This window comes from Myodes glareolus, chromosome 4, assembly GCF_982192425.1.
Source record: "Myodes glareolus chromosome 4, mMyoGla1.1, whole genome shotgun sequence".
Taxonomy (NCBI): domain Eukaryota; kingdom Metazoa; phylum Chordata; class Mammalia; order Rodentia; family Cricetidae; genus Myodes; species Myodes glareolus.
This window is the reverse complement of record NC_142029.1, coordinates 104,297,987-104,312,548: the sequence shown is the minus strand read 5'-3', so window position 1 is coordinate 104,312,548 and position 14,562 is coordinate 104,297,987. Positions and strand designations below refer to the sequence as shown.

Below are 14,562 nucleotides of genomic sequence, written 5' to 3'. Positions count from 1 at the left end.
CTGGTGTACACAGGCTGCATGTGTACACACACCTTCAAATTAGTGTACAGAGGCTGCATGTGTATACACACCTTTAAATTAGTGTACACAGGCTGCATGTGTACACACACCTTCAAATTAGTGTACACAGGCTGCATGTGTATACACACCTTGTATTAGTGTGCACAGGCTGCATGTGTACACACACCTTCAAATTAGTGTACACAGGCTGCATGTGTATACACACCTTGTATTAGTGTGCACAGGCTGCATGTGTACACACACCTTGTATTAGTGTGCACAGGCTGCATGTGTACACACACCTTGTATTAGCGTGCACAGGCTGCATGTGTACACACACCTTGTATTAGCGTGCACAGGCTGCATGTGTACACACACCTTGTATTAGTGTGCACAGGCTGCATGTGTACACACACCTTGTATTAGCGTGCACAGGCTGCATGTGTACACACACCTTGTATTAGCGTGCACAGGCTGCATGTGTACACACACCTTGTATTAGCGTGCACAGGCTGCATGTGTACACACACCTTGTATTAGCGTGCACAGGCTGCATGTGTACACACACCTTGTATTAGCGTGCACAGGCTGCATGTGTACATGCACCTGCTGAACCACGTACATTATGCTCTCTGTTGAGTCAGGCCAAGCCCTCTTTCCCATTCTCCAGTCAACTGAGCAGTAGGCAGAACCCCCCAGAGCAGCCCTGCAGCTGTGAGAGCCTCAGCCTGGCCACAGAGCTGGGACACAGCCTTCTCCTCAACAGTGACATCTGGTTTTCCTTCCTCCATCAGCATGGAGATTCTTCACCCGCCCACTGAGCCTGCACTTAGGCCCTTGGGGCTGGAGGTTTCAGACGCCCCCTTGCCCTACCTTGGTGGCGAGGATGCGAGACACCTCATCATCCACAGAGCCAGGGACCACGGCCAGGTCAGGGTTGCTGCTGCTGATGCTCTTAGAACGTGTCAGGTAGAGGCTGGTGGGGCGGCCAGAGCCTCGGGCCAGTGTGGCAGCCTGCACAGTTGCTGGAGGGACCCCTGAGGAGAGAGATCAACACCTGTCAGGAGGAACCCAGTCTCTTCCCAAATGGCTTCCTTCTGGCTTTCCATGTTCTCCCTGTGACATGGAATTGAACATGGTTACTGCTTCATAGCAACTCGGGGCAGACAGAACACACTGGGGACAGAGCCTGGTGCCCGTGTGTTCATAGCCATTCTTCATCATGCACGGATGGGAAGAAGCTAACTTCTCTTTCAGTGCTGGGATGAAACCCAAGGTTTTGTGCAAGCTGAACACTTAGGCTATCGGGAGCTTTACCTCAGCCCAAGTGCCCCCTCTTCTTTCCTTCCCCTCTGTGCCCCCTCACCACCATTCTTTCTGGCGCTGGGGTTCAAGCCCAGTGCCTCAGGCGTGCCACTGAAGTACAGACCCCCCCCCCCCCCCCGCAAGCCAATCTCAGCGAATCGCTGCAGAAAGAGCTTTCCAAGATCGCGGGATCTGTGACTACCTGTGTCCCGGTGGAGTAAATACTACTATCGCCCATTTAAAAACGGGAAGACAAACTGGGCGGTGGTGGCACACGGCTTTAATTCCAGCACTCGGGTGGGAGAGGCAGGCGGATCTCTGTGAGTTCAAAGCTAGTCTGGTCTACAAAGTGAGTTCCAGGACACCCAAAACTACAAAGAGAAATTGTCTCCAAAATAGACAGATAGGTAGATGATAGATAGATAGATAGACAATAGATCAGATAGATAGATAGATGGATGGATGGATGGATAGATAGATGATATAGATGATAGATAGAGATAGATAATAGCTAGCTAGCTAGATGGATATATAGATAAGTGGGAAAGTAGGCTCAGAGAGGTAAAGGCCAGGACCACAGAGTGTCTAGGCAATAGAACAACACTCAACCAGACAGCCTTTCTTAAGCCCCTGTTCTCAGCATCTTGCTAATGGGTGGAACCAGTTGTCAGTCAAGTGTGTAGAGCGCTGCCCTGAGGCCAGAGCAAAGTGGGCCAGCCAACATCTACCTGTAAGCCACCCAAGCGAGGTGTGAGGCCCTGGGGCCTTTGCATATGGCTATTCTCTTCTGCTTAGTGTGCAGTTCTCACCAACAATTTCTGTGGCCCAGCATTCTCCGTCAACACTCACCACCTGGCAGGCTGGGGTCACCGCCAGGGAGACGAAAGGCATAGTGGACATAGGCAGCCAGCAGTGGGCAGTGGCCACGGGAATCTTGAACGGCCTCCAGGCTCCGGTGCACAAGGCTGGCTACATGAGCCATAGCTTCAAAGGCCCCTCGGCCCAGGTTCACTGTTGGACAGAGCAAAGGTCAAGCTCCAAGCCCAAAGCCTCCAGAGGGAGAGGTCACTAGGGTGGCAGAGCCCATCAGGATCTTAAAGGCCCTGCACTGGGGGCCTGTGCTCTGGGGGTCCAGAGAAACAAATGAACTATAGGAAGAAACTCAGGGTTAGGGAAGAAGGGGGAGTGCCTTTCCAGAAACAGGCCTGACACCACAGTGGCTCACCTATCTGGCCCCCAATGATTGGTGGCCGCACAACCAGGTGGACAAGCTTGTCTAGAACGTGGTGGGAAAAGGCCACAAGGGGCTCTGGGCTGGCGAGGCGCAGGGCTGCCAAGCTGGCTCGCAGCTCCTGCTCCACAGTGGCCTCACTCAGCACTGTCTCCTTGAGCCGGAATGGAAAGGTCCCTTCTTCTAGAACATGTACCAAAGTGAAGAACTTATCCAAGTGGGGGTCCTAAGGAGAGGGGAGGGCACAGGACACGGAGTGAGCAGAGAGTGGGAGTCGGGTGGGGGTGGGTGGGGAGAGGGAGCGGAGGGGGGAAGGGAGGGTGGGCCGCCCCGCCCCCTCATCTGAGTCAGCAGTCTGGGTCAGGCGGACTAAAGTCACGTCCGGTGGCTGGAGGCCAGACCTTTACCAGCCAGTTTTAAGTAAATCTTGCTCAACCCCAGGGTAAGCGGGAGGGGTTCTCAACCCACTCTGTACCTGGGGGTGCACGGAAGACACAGCTGTTAGCTCCACACTGAACACACCCTTGTGACCGTCCACCCAGCGCATGCCCGGCAGCGCCACCTGTGGGAGGGAGAGGTGGGGTGGGCAAGGCTCCCCCTCCCACATGCATCAGGCCACAAGGCCAGGCCATGGCCCTGGCCATTGCGACATCATGGCCTGAGGGAGCGGCAGGGTACCCTAAGGAGAGCCCTAACGGCAGGCTGGAAACCCACAGAAAATGGGGGCTATGTTCGGAGTGAACATTAACTAGGAAAGGCAATGGCCTAGGAATAGACTTGTTCGTTGGCTAGGAGAAAGGAGAGGGGCCAGTGGAGGTGATGGAAACGATGCCAGGCGCGGGGATACATGCCGGTCAGCCAGGCACAGGGATACATGCCTGTCAGCCAACACTTGGGAGACAGACCCAGACTTATTCTTTATTCTTTCACACACTTCCCATGGTACATGGGTCACACTCCCAAATAACAAATATGTGTGTGTTAGTGTGTGTGTGTGTGTGTGTGTGTGTGTGTGTATGTATGTATTTTGGGGGGGTTCGAGAAGGAGTTTCTCTGTGTAGCTTTGGAGCCTGTCCTGGAACTTGTTCTGTAGACCAGGCTGACCTTGAACTTGAACTCACAGAGACCCGCCTGCCCACCCGACCTGGAAGACTGGTAATGGACCAGAGAGGATGGGGACAGAGAGAGGAGCGGGCTAGTGGGGGCATAGGAAGAGGCACAGGGGACCCGCAGGGGCCCAGGGAGGAGGCTGAGAGCTGGAGGGCAATGAAGGCATCGGTGTTGGGGGCACAGGCACCTACATCCGGCGTCAGGACTGAATAGCTGGGTGGAGGCTGGTCCACGGACACAGGCAGGCAGAAGGGACCCGTTCTCAGGCGGCCATGCTGTAGCAGAGGGATCCACTGGGGAGAAGACGAATGGATGAGTGTCGGGTGTGGCTGGGGAACCAAGGGTCAGGGGAGGAAGCTGCGAGGTAACAGTGGCTCACAGTGAAGCCCACAGGCGTCTCCAGGGCTGTTCCTGGCCGGGGCTGGCAGCTGACGTGGTAGAAGGTAAAAAAGAGGTGATGGTTCTCTGTCACACAGGCGGGAAGTCGCAGCTTGAATTCCTCATAAAATTCAGGAGACCTGGTAAGACAGGGCCAGGGGCTGGGGGCCAGCTAGGACGTGGGAATCTCAGAGGATGACTTCCTGCCTCAACTTACCTCATTTGCATACCAAAACTTAAGCCTCCACTCTTCCTGCCCCCTTCATACTCTCCCTACAGGTGGTCACCCTGACCGCCTCAGAGTCGCCCAGGGTCAGCCCATGGTTGCTGACACCCAACCCGACATACTTGTTATGATAGACCACTGGTGTAAAGGCCTCTCGGGTGAATTCGCTACAGCTGGATTTCCCAAAGATGACCTGTGGGAGGTGGGACATGAGGGACTCACTGGGGACAAGTTACGCCTGCTCCATCCCCTTCCCTCCAGGGCAGGGTCACTGCACTGACCGGCAAGGCCTGGCTCTGGTCCTCGCCTGCCATGTACTGGATCCGTACGGCCAAGTTGCGCACAGAGCCCTGGCGACTGCTGAAATTGAGGCTGTGTGGGTATACGAAGAGCAGGTTCCTGAAAAAGAGAGCTGGGGACTCAGCCATGGGAAAGAGGGTCATGAATCATGAAGTAGGTGCACTTAGGACAGAGTGGGCTGTGACCCGGGCATCACAAGGGTCATGGATAAACAAAACCTCTTTGTTGGTGTTGTTTTGTTTTGTTTTTTGAGACAGGGCTTCTTTGTGCAACAGCCCTGGCTGTCCTGGAACTCACTCTGTAGACCAGGCTGGCCTTGAACTCACAGAGATCCGCCTGCCTCTGCCTAACAAGTGCTGAGATTTAGAGGAGCGCGCCACCACTGCCAGATGAAACCTCTTAAGGCACACATCTAGATTCAGGGAGGTACAAGGCCAGGCACATATGGGCACTGAGAGCCAGGGGGTTTTTTTGGTCGTTTAAATTTAAATTCAGGGTCTACACAGCAAGTTCTAGGGCAGCCAAAGTTACACAGGAGACCTCGTCTCAGGAAAAAACCCACAAACAACAACAGCAAGCATTTGAGACAGGGTCTCGTGTAGCCCGGGACAGAGTTGGTTTCCTACTTAGCTCAGGATGATTTTAAACTCTTGACTTCCTACTTCTATGTCCAAAGCCCTGGGATGTCAGGCATGTACCACCAATCCCGGAGTGACCAAGGACCGGGGACAGAATGCAGGGCTGTGTGTGAACTGGCAAGCACTCTACCAGCTGAGCCCCAGCTCCAGTTCCTCAGGGCTGAGGGCTGAAAAGGTAGCCTGGGTGCTGGAGAAATGGCTCAGCAGTTAAAACTGCTCTGTGAGAGAATTCAAATTCAGTCCCCAGCACCCACATCAGGCAGCTCCAGGGGGACCTGATGCCTCTTTTACATATGACTAGAACAATAAAATAAACCTTTCCAAAAGGCTGTCCAGCAGGATAGGCGGGTTTGGGGCAAGGTTGGGCTAGCAGTTTGTAGTGGCCGCTGGATAAGTTGGGTTTTGGGGGAGCCTACCTGCAGTTTCCTGCTGTCTGGCTAGAAAAGTAGAGGGAGTTGGGAGGGCCTTGGACCTTCCACTCAGCAATGTGCCTTACCCTCTCTGAGGACTGGATGGGGGTGGGGTGAGTGGGTGTGTGGAGGGAACGAGAGAAGGGGAGGCAGTGGGAACTTGGATTGGTATTTTTTAAAAATCTAATGAAAAAAAAAAAAAAGGAGGTCCAGATGACCAGGAGGCATGGCTGCCCTCCTCACCTCACCAGCGCCTGGTTGACCCACTGGCATTACACAGAGTCTGTCTCTCGGGTGGACATAACAGTCAGAGCTTGGCGCTGGAGGCCTGGTCCTGCCTCCTGTACCCAGGTATAACTGCACAGCCCCCAACCTGTAGGCCTTGGTTGCTCTATCTGTATAATGGGGCATCTGGCCTGCCAGTTCAGCCTTTGTAACACAATACCAACAACCAATAACTTAGTGACAGTCACCACACATCTCTGTGGCACCGTTTGGGTGCCAGCTCCACTCCACTCAGTATGAGCAACTCCATGGCCATGTTCTGTGCTGCTGGGGAACGGGGAGAAGGGCCTGGTGCATACCCAGCAAGCCTTCCACCTCTAAGCTTCACCTCAGCCCTTCTTTTCTTGAGGTGAGAGAGCGTCTAGTTCTGTAGCCCAGGCTGACCTTGAACCTAATTCCTCCTGCCTCAGCCTCCCAAGTGCTGGAAGGACATGAGCCACCACACCTGATTTACCTACTAACTTTCCATTTGCAATCAATGACTGTTTGCTGAGCACACAGTGGGTGCTCAACAAATGTGTTTTACCATATGTATGACCCTCTAGGTGGAAAATGAGGTGCAGTGATTGCCCTGAGTCTTCTTGACACTTACAATTAGCACCGAGCACAGACAGGGTCAGAGGTCAGGCTTCATAACCTCAGGAGGGGGCTGTCATGTCACTCTTGCACCCCCAAGCTAGCAGCCACACTCACAGTGACCCCTTGCAAGAAGGAGACAAGGAAACCAGGTGACGCACAGGGTCTGGAGTCCATGCAAATGGACAGTCACGAGACTCCAGCCTGCTTCAGTGGCCCCTCTAGGTGGCCCAGAGCAGGCAGGGCCAAACACTGACCTCTGCATCAGTGTATAGAGAGCCATGGCTCAGGTGGGAAACTGAGGGACAAGGCATGCTGCAGTCATACAGCCCCTGGTGCTGAGATCTAGGGCCTGAGTTCCTCCTCCACCTCTACCCCCTGCCACAGCTGGCCCCGAGTTCTAGCCAGCGTGATATTAGCGTGGCCTGCTTAGCCATCAGCCTGATGCAATGGCTGCACCCTGCCAGGCCCTTGTGCAACTGTGGCTGGCTAACCATTGACCAGGGAGGTGGGGGTGGTCAATGGCAGTCAGTGGAAATAAAAGGTGGCGGCCCACAGTGGCAGAGGAACCACACCCCCAGACCGTCAACCATGGCTGTGCTCACTCTCTGCCTTCTGTGGGCCTTAACAGCAGCAGTGCGACCTGCCCCAGTATCTCCTCTGGGCGGTCCAGAGCCAGCTCAATATGAAGAGCTGACCCTGCTCTTTCATGGGGCTTTACAGTTAGGCCAGTCCCTCAACAGCGTGTACAGAGCCACAGAGGCACGTCTGACAGAAGCTGGGCGCAGCCTGGGCCTCTTTGACAGAGCCCTGGGACTCCTGGGCACAGAGGTCAGTCAAGGCCGGGATGCAACACAGGAGCTTCGCACCAGCTTGTCGGAGATTCAGGTGGGCATAGAGCTGGGGTGAACTTAAGCTGAGGGTGTCCCACTGTCCTGGTTAGCTCACAATAGAGGAAAAGCGATCAAGTGCTCCGTGAACAAACCTGGACTAGTGACCTCACTGATGCCATCTCCTGAGCAGGACGAAGAGGATGTACTGCACCTTCAAGCAGAGGCCACAGCCCTGTCACTGGGAGAAGTGGACCGGGCCCAGCGAGCTCTACGGGACACTGTGCGGAGACTACAAGCCCAGCTGAAAGGCGCCTGGCTGGGCCAAGCCCACCAAGAATTTGAGACCTTAAAGGTAAGGGGCTCCTGGGTCTGAGAGGGGTACAGCCCTGCTTCCCAATCAGAAGTCGCATCTGAACCCTGAGCTAGAGGACCCCCCCTTGTTGTATCTGGGGTTCTATCCTCAGTGACCTTCTGGGACTCCATTTTCCCATTTGCAAGTAAGGTCAAGGACCAGGCTTGCCTGTGACCCAAGAACCCTGGAGGCAAGGGGCTGGAGGAACAGAAGTTTAAAGCCAGTCGTGTCTACATAGAGGCCAGCCTGGGTCACATGGTGACACCCTGTGTCAAAAAGAACAAAAGAGGAATAGCTGGGTGTGGAGGCACACATCTGCAACCCCAGCACTTGGCTCCCCAAGGCGGTATGGTCAGGAGTCCCAGGCGGTCTCTGACTAGACGGACAACCGAATTAGGCTTGTGCTAAGTGAGGTCCTGTCTCAAAATCAATGAGTGAAGAATGGGACTGGCAAGGTAGCTCAGCAGATGAAGGCCGTGCTGCCCAGCCCAATGACCTGGGCTCCATGCTACAGTCCACATGGGGAAGGAAAGAGGCCACTCCCCAAAGCTGTCCTCTGATTTCTACACCTGTGCTATGGCATGTGCACATACTAAAATAAGTACATTTTAAAGTAAGAGTAACAGTCACTTCAGAGCAAAGCAAGAGCCTCAAACTGCAGGGCAATGAACACAGTAGGTGCTCAATAAATGCTTCTTACTATGGTATCTAGTGCCATGTACTGAGAAAACAAGCCCTCTCTTAGATATACGTTACAAATGGGGAAACTGAGGCCAAAGGGGCTGAGACATTTGCTGGGTCATATGGACTGTAACAGAGAGGTCTGGCAGTGACCAGGAGGTGACCCCCAGCCCCAGCTGAGGTCCCTATGCTATTCCACAGGCTCGAGCCGATAAACAGAGCCACCTTTTATGGGTGCTCACGGGCCATGTGCAGCGACAGCGGCGGGAGATAGCAGAGCAGCAAGAGTGGCTGCGGCAGATCCAGGAGAGGTGAGTTGGTGGAGGACTTCCATTTGGGGTGTCGGGTAGGTGGTGTCTAGGTCCACTGAAGGGGGTCCCCCACACTGGCCTGGCCGTGACTGAGCTGTCTCCTTCCCTAGACTCCACACAGCAGCCCTTCCGGCCTGAGACCGCCTGGATGCCATCGAGAATCAGTCATACCACAAGGAACACTGAATGCGATCCACGAGGCTCCTGAGCAGGGCAGACAGAGCTGCCCGCCAGCTGGGCTTGGCCAGTGCGGTCCGCTTCCTGACAGAAACCGGAGACAGAAGCAAGCAGGCGGGATGGAAGGCAGAAGACAAAGCCCTGTGGAAGAGGGCTGGAGAAAGTACATGAGTTCCATTATGCCCACACCCCCCACAATAAAACAGAATAGAGGCTATCTATGCTGAGTGTCTATGCCTGTGTCTGCAAGAATAGGGGTTGGGGGGCTTAGCTGACACTAGCCCAGTATGCACAATGCACAACACCCTGGGTCCTAAATACAAGCACCGGTGTCGTGGTGAACACTTGTCTCAGCATTGGGAAGGCAATGGCAGGAGGATCAGGAGTTCATGGAGAGGCAGAGACAGGTGGATCCCTAGCCAGCCTATCCTACCTGGAAAGTTCCAAGCTGTGAGAGACCCTGGCTGAGAATAAAAATGTTGGGAGCTGGAGAGAAGGCTCTGGTTAAGAGTACATATTGCTCTTGCAGAGGACCCGTCCACATACTCGCCAGGTGGCTCACAACCACCTGAAACTCCAACTCCAGGGGATTCAAAGTCCCTGGTCCCCTCAGTACCCCACATGCAGGAGTGCCTGTATACACACACAGGTGCGTGTTCTCACATGAAGTTGTCTGTACCCACACACAGGTGAGCGTTCCCACACAGATACAGACAGAGAGAGGCATACAGAGAGGGGAGAGAGAGAGAGAGAGAGAGAGAGAGAGAGAGAGAGAGAGAGAGAGAATTAAAAATAACAAAATCCAGGCACGCATGGTAGTACACATTTTTAACCCCAGGACTTGGGAGGTTGAGGTAGACAATCTCTGTGAATCCAGGTCAACCAGGGCTACACAGTGAGACCCTAACTCAACAAATAATAACAGTAATTGATATAGAGATGAATACTTTGCATTGGTATGAATCTTGGTCTACGGATACATATTTAAGGTCTATTGATATATATTTAAGAGGTCTTTGAGGATAGTTTGAAGACAGATAGTTACAGTTTTCCTTAGTTATGATAAAAGATAAATTAGAGGGGCTGGAGAGATGGTTCAGTGGTTAAGAGCACTGGCTGCTCTTCCAGAGGTCATGAGTTCAATTCTCAGTAAGCACAGGGTGGCTCACAACCATATGTGAGATCTGGTGCCCTCTTCTGGCATGTGGGCATACATGGAGGCAGATGTTGTATACATAATAAATAAATAATAATAAATAAATATAAAAATTAGATACAAAACTTTAAACTCACAAGGATAAGATAGATAAAAGAATGTTTTCTTTAATTTTTGCCTTGTACAAATAGACTACATATTGTATCTGTAATTCTTGCTTGATACCTCTTTCGTTAAAGTGAAAACCTTCCTTTTTTAATTAGACAGCAAAGGGGAGATGATGTGGGATTCAATTCCCCTCTGTATGCTGTGATTATGTTTTATTACCATTAGTTAATAAAGAAGCTGTTTTGGCCAATGGCTTAGCAGAGTAAAGTCAGGTGGGAAATCCGAACAGAGATATAGAGAGAGTAGGCAGAGTCAAAGAGATAACAGGTAGCTGCCAAAGGAGGCAGATGCCATGTAGCTGCCCAAGAAACAAGAAGTAACAAATTATGAGCTTTGTGGTAAAATACTAAATAATAGAAGTGGGTTAATTTAAGATGCAAGAGTTAGTTAATAAGGAGCCTGAACCATTGGCCAAAACAACTTTATTCATCAACCAAGAAAAGCAACACATATACTGAAGGACGTCCCACATCAAGTAATAACAAATGTTAGAGAAAAAAGGTAGGGATACTGAGATGGCTCAGAGGATATAGGTATCACCGCAGCCTGGCAACATGAGTTCAGTCTGAAAAGCACACGGTGGAAATCAACTGATTCTGCAAGTTACCCTCTGACCGCCACACTCACACTGTGTGCTGCTTCTCCCGCCCCCAACAAATAAAATGAATAAATATGATTTTTAAAAAAGCTCCTAAAACCAGGTCGATAACTCCTGAAGAACAGCACCCAAGACTGTTCTCTGGCCTCCAAACACATGTAGACATTCACTCAAATACACCCGAGCACACCCCTCACAATAGAGAAGGATAAATATGGGCGCTTGCGCGCGCACATGCGCACACACACACACACACACACACACACACACACACACGAATGGGGGCTCCACCAGCCAGGAGACTGTACCTGTAGCAGGTATGGGGGGCATAAACCTCCCGGGCAGGAAACTCCAGAACCTCCTTGGTGGGCCGCCCCCTGGGGTCTGGATAGGGCTTGACATGCAGTAATTCAGGCGACAGACAGAAGTGTAAGTTCTCAGGTGCTGGGGAGATGTCGATCTTGAGCTGAGCTGGGGAGAAAGAACTTGGTTTTTACCTGTCTCAGTCTCCAAAGCGGGGGCACTTTTGCTGGGATTCTGCCTGTCCCCTGGTGTCCTCTGGGGGTAGCACCCATTAGGAGCAAAATTCAACTGCCCAATTCCTTCTACTGCCTATGTGGGCCCGGGGTTAGTCCCCAGTACCCCAGGATGGTCTGGTGAATGACCACGTGAGCAACAGCTCTTCTTTATAGGGTATCACTCACGCACCAGTCACAGGTCGCAAACGCCTCAGCAGGGACGATGGTCGTCTCATGTCTGCCAGAAACTTGAAAAGGTCCTCATCACTGAGTCGTTCTGCCTCCTGCAAGTTAGAGGTTCCCCAAGGCAAGGGGTTAAAAGTCCCCAAGATGAATGGGGCCTCAGGGTAAGAATCCCTGTGTTTCCTTCCTCCCAGGCCCCGTCCTATACCAAGGTCACCTGTTTAAAGAAGTTGGTGACAGTTAAAGTGGCCGGGCGGAAGCTGGAGAAGCTGCAGGCATCGTCCCCACTACAGCCTCGATCCTGGGGCCCCCGACGGCGGCGTTCTGCCCAGGTAGGTCTGCGCTCTAGGAGAGACGGGCGGGGGTGAGGGTGGAGGGCGCAGGAATGAGAGAGAAGGGTGATGGTGGCAGAGGAAGGGAGACGGGTGTAAAGACAGTGCATGTCCTCACCGCCCTCGGAGTCGGAATCCCGGTCTTGAGGCCCGACACTGCTCACGATGTTGGCTAGGTGCACAGCCGTCCAGGCGAAGGGCATGCGGTAGCGGCCGAGCCTGGTGCAGAACTGCTCGGCGGCCAGGCGCAGCCTCTCCAGCTTCTCTTTGTTCTGTGGGGAGATGCACCCACAGCGCAGCGTCCCTCCCTGTGCCGCACCCTCAAAACCTACCTCCCACCCTGTCCAGCTCACCCACACCTACCTTCACTGCGTCTGCCTCCTTCATCACCATGTAGGGCTCGCAGCACTCGCTGATGTCCCCCTGCTGAAGCACCTTTTCCAGCTGCAGGGCAGAAGGACCCAGCAAGGGACTCCTTAGCCCCCCTCCAGTCTTCTGGACCCTCGGTGACCCACAGATACTTCATTCGAGACTGAGAATGAACCCAGGACTCCTGCATCCTAGCAAACTTGTATCACTATTCTCGAGCCCATTTTCAGATGTGTCTCAGTCCCTTCATCCATCCCACCTTAAACTGTGGATAGTTTCTCTACATCCCCCCACCCCCACCCCCATCCAGGATCTCACTATGTAGCTCTGGCTGTCCCAAGTTTCTCTACATAGGGCTTTGAACTCACAGAGACTCACCAGTCTCTGCCCTCCCAGGGCTGGGATTAAAGGTGCACACCTCTACACCCAGTTTTTTCACTTTCTTAACAGAATTTATTTTTAATTATGCACGTGTCTGAGTGTAAGTGCAGTGCTCATGATGGCCAGAAGAGGGCACTGGATCCACCCAGCATGGGCGCTGGAAATTGAACAAAGGTCTTCAGCAAGAACAGTGGGTGCTCAACTGCTAAAGCATCTCTCCAGCCCCCAGACCCCATTTCTTTTGTTTTGAGACAAGTTCACACTGTAGAGCCCTGACTGTCCTGGAACTTGCTCTGTAGACCAGGCTGGCCTCTAACTCACTAAAATCCACCTGCCTCTGCCTCCTGAGTGCTGGGATTAGAGGCGTGTGCCACCAGCATCTCTTTATCTCTTTTATACTGGGGATAGTGGAAACCAGGGCCTCCTTTACCACTGAGTCACGCTCCCAGGCCCTCACTGAAGAATTCTAGGCAAACACCCTACTGCTGAGCCACGCCCTTTTCCACTTTTATTTTGAAATTGAGTCTCATGGGCTAGATTCAGATTTGCAATCCTCCTGTGTTCTGGTTGGCTTTTTGTCAGTTTGACGCCTGCCAGGGTTTTCTGGAAGGATGGAATTTCAATGGAGAAAACACCTCCCCTCAGATTGGCCTGTAGGCCAGTCTGAGGCATTTTCTTGATTAATATTGATGTGGGAGCCATCAATGTGGGTGGTGCCTCTCTGGGCAGGTGGCCCCGGGTTGTATAAGAAGGCAGGCTGGCGAGTCAGGAAGAGCAAGCCAGGAAGCAAGCAGCATTCCTCCATGGCCTCTGCTTCAGTTTCTGACTCCAAGTTCCTGACTTGAGTTCCTGCCCTGACTTCCCTCCACGATGGAGTGAACTGAGAAGTATAATCTGAAATAAATCATTTTCTCCCCAAGTTGCTGTTAGCCATGGTGCTTGTCACAGCATAAGCAAGCCCCAACCTCCCTGGTAGCTAGGTTTAATAGGCACACGCCATCACACGGGCACACGCCATCACACGGGCACACGCTATCACACGGGCACACGCCATCACACGCCATCACACGGGCACACGTCATCACACGGGCATACGCCATCACACGGGCATACGTCATCACATGGGCATACGTCATCACACATGCTACATTTTTGTCAGTCCACACTGAAGCCTGAATCTGAATGACAAGACAGGAACTCCAATCCTAAACACCTCAAGAGTTGTGGGACCCTAGGTAAGGTCCTTACATGCTCTGTGCCTCAGTTTCCCCATTGCAACTTTCATCTTGAAGAGTTGATAATTTGTTTCATTGCTGTAACCTAACTGATCTAACCTTTACTGAAAGAAATCCCAGAATACATTAGCACACCTTCCCTGCCCCATCCACAGAGGCGGACGAAACTGTTTCGTGTGTGTTTAAGACAAAGTTTCTATAAGCCTCATCTGGTTCAAACTCACAATCCCCCTGCCTCCAAGTGCTGGAATCACAGTCTATCCCACTGAACCTCTGGTTCCAATCATGATAAACCACCCCCTTGTGGGGCCCCAGTGGGCACCTTGACAACCAGGAAGATGTCAGGAGACGGGTAGGTTACAGAGAAGATGGCGGAGCGTGCCAAGGTGGAGATGGCTGGGTGGGTGCCATGGGCCCGGAGCAGTCCCTTCACGGAGTCTGAGTTTAGGTCAAAGTAGAAGTTTTCTGAAATCTGGGGACATGAGAGGCAGCTAGCTGGGAGATACTGCTCCACAGCTCCCCATCAAGGAGGAGGAGGAGGAGGGACAGGGGAGACACCTGGGGAGGAGGGAGAAGGGAGCAAGGGGGAGGGGTGCCTACCTTCTTTTTCTCCCGTACATCATACAGGGCCAAGGTGCCAAAGATGGGTTCAATTTCAATCTCAAACCTGCGGGTAAATGGGAAGCACTCTGCTCTGGGCCAGCTGTCACCCACATACTCTGCCCTCTTCTTCCTCTTCTTCTTTTTTTCTTCCCCTTTTGGGACAGGGTCTGATTTAGCCCAGGTTTGTTTCCAACTCCTGTTTCCAG

General features: G+C 52.7%; 2 protein-coding genes across 10 annotated transcripts in view; one reads left to right on the top strand and one right to left on the bottom strand.

Annotated features, from left to right (window-relative positions):
* Dock6 (dedicator of cytokinesis 6) overlaps nucleotides 1–14,562 on the bottom strand; it is a 57,873-nt gene that overhangs the window by 31,359 nt on the left and 11,952 nt on the right. For all 9 annotated transcript variants that reach the window (XR_015737743.1, XM_087905806.1, XM_087905807.1 and 6 more), the window contains 15 exons: nucleotides 14,354–14,420; nucleotides 14,076–14,225; nucleotides 12,132–12,212; nucleotides 11,887–12,040; nucleotides 11,654–11,781; nucleotides 11,444–11,537; nucleotides 11,044–11,206; nucleotides 4,532–4,649; nucleotides 4,373–4,443; nucleotides 4,026–4,164; nucleotides 3,838–3,939; nucleotides 3,012–3,098; nucleotides 2,531–2,762; nucleotides 2,155–2,316; nucleotides 874–1,037 (listed from right to left, as the gene is read on the bottom strand). Coding sequence is in view for 8 of the 9 variants with exons in the window: in XM_087905806.1 (XP_087761932.1) it covers nucleotides 874–1,037; nucleotides 2,155–2,316; nucleotides 2,531–2,762; nucleotides 3,012–3,098; nucleotides 3,838–3,939; nucleotides 4,026–4,164; nucleotides 4,373–4,443; nucleotides 4,532–4,649; nucleotides 11,044–11,206; nucleotides 11,444–11,537; nucleotides 11,654–11,781; nucleotides 11,887–12,040; nucleotides 12,132–12,212; nucleotides 14,076–14,225; nucleotides 14,354–14,420 (1,912 nt within the window). In the remaining variant the exon portion in view is untranslated. The remainder of the gene's footprint in view (nucleotides 1–873; nucleotides 1,038–2,154; nucleotides 2,317–2,530; nucleotides 2,763–3,011; nucleotides 3,099–3,837; nucleotides 3,940–4,025; nucleotides 4,165–4,372; nucleotides 4,444–4,531; nucleotides 4,650–11,043; nucleotides 11,207–11,443; nucleotides 11,538–11,653; nucleotides 11,782–11,886; nucleotides 12,041–12,131; nucleotides 12,213–14,075; nucleotides 14,226–14,353; nucleotides 14,421–14,562) is intronic.
* On the top strand, nucleotides 7,014–9,030 carry Angptl8 (angiopoietin like 8). Its single transcript, XM_048446541.3, has 4 exons — nucleotides 7,014–7,347; nucleotides 7,483–7,644; nucleotides 8,527–8,636; nucleotides 8,747–9,030. The coding sequence occupies exons 1-4, from the start codon at nucleotides 7,051–7,053 to the stop codon at nucleotides 8,772–8,774; spliced, it is 597 nt and encodes a 198-aa protein (XP_048302498.1). The 5' UTR covers nucleotides 7,014–7,050; the 3' UTR covers nucleotides 8,775–9,030.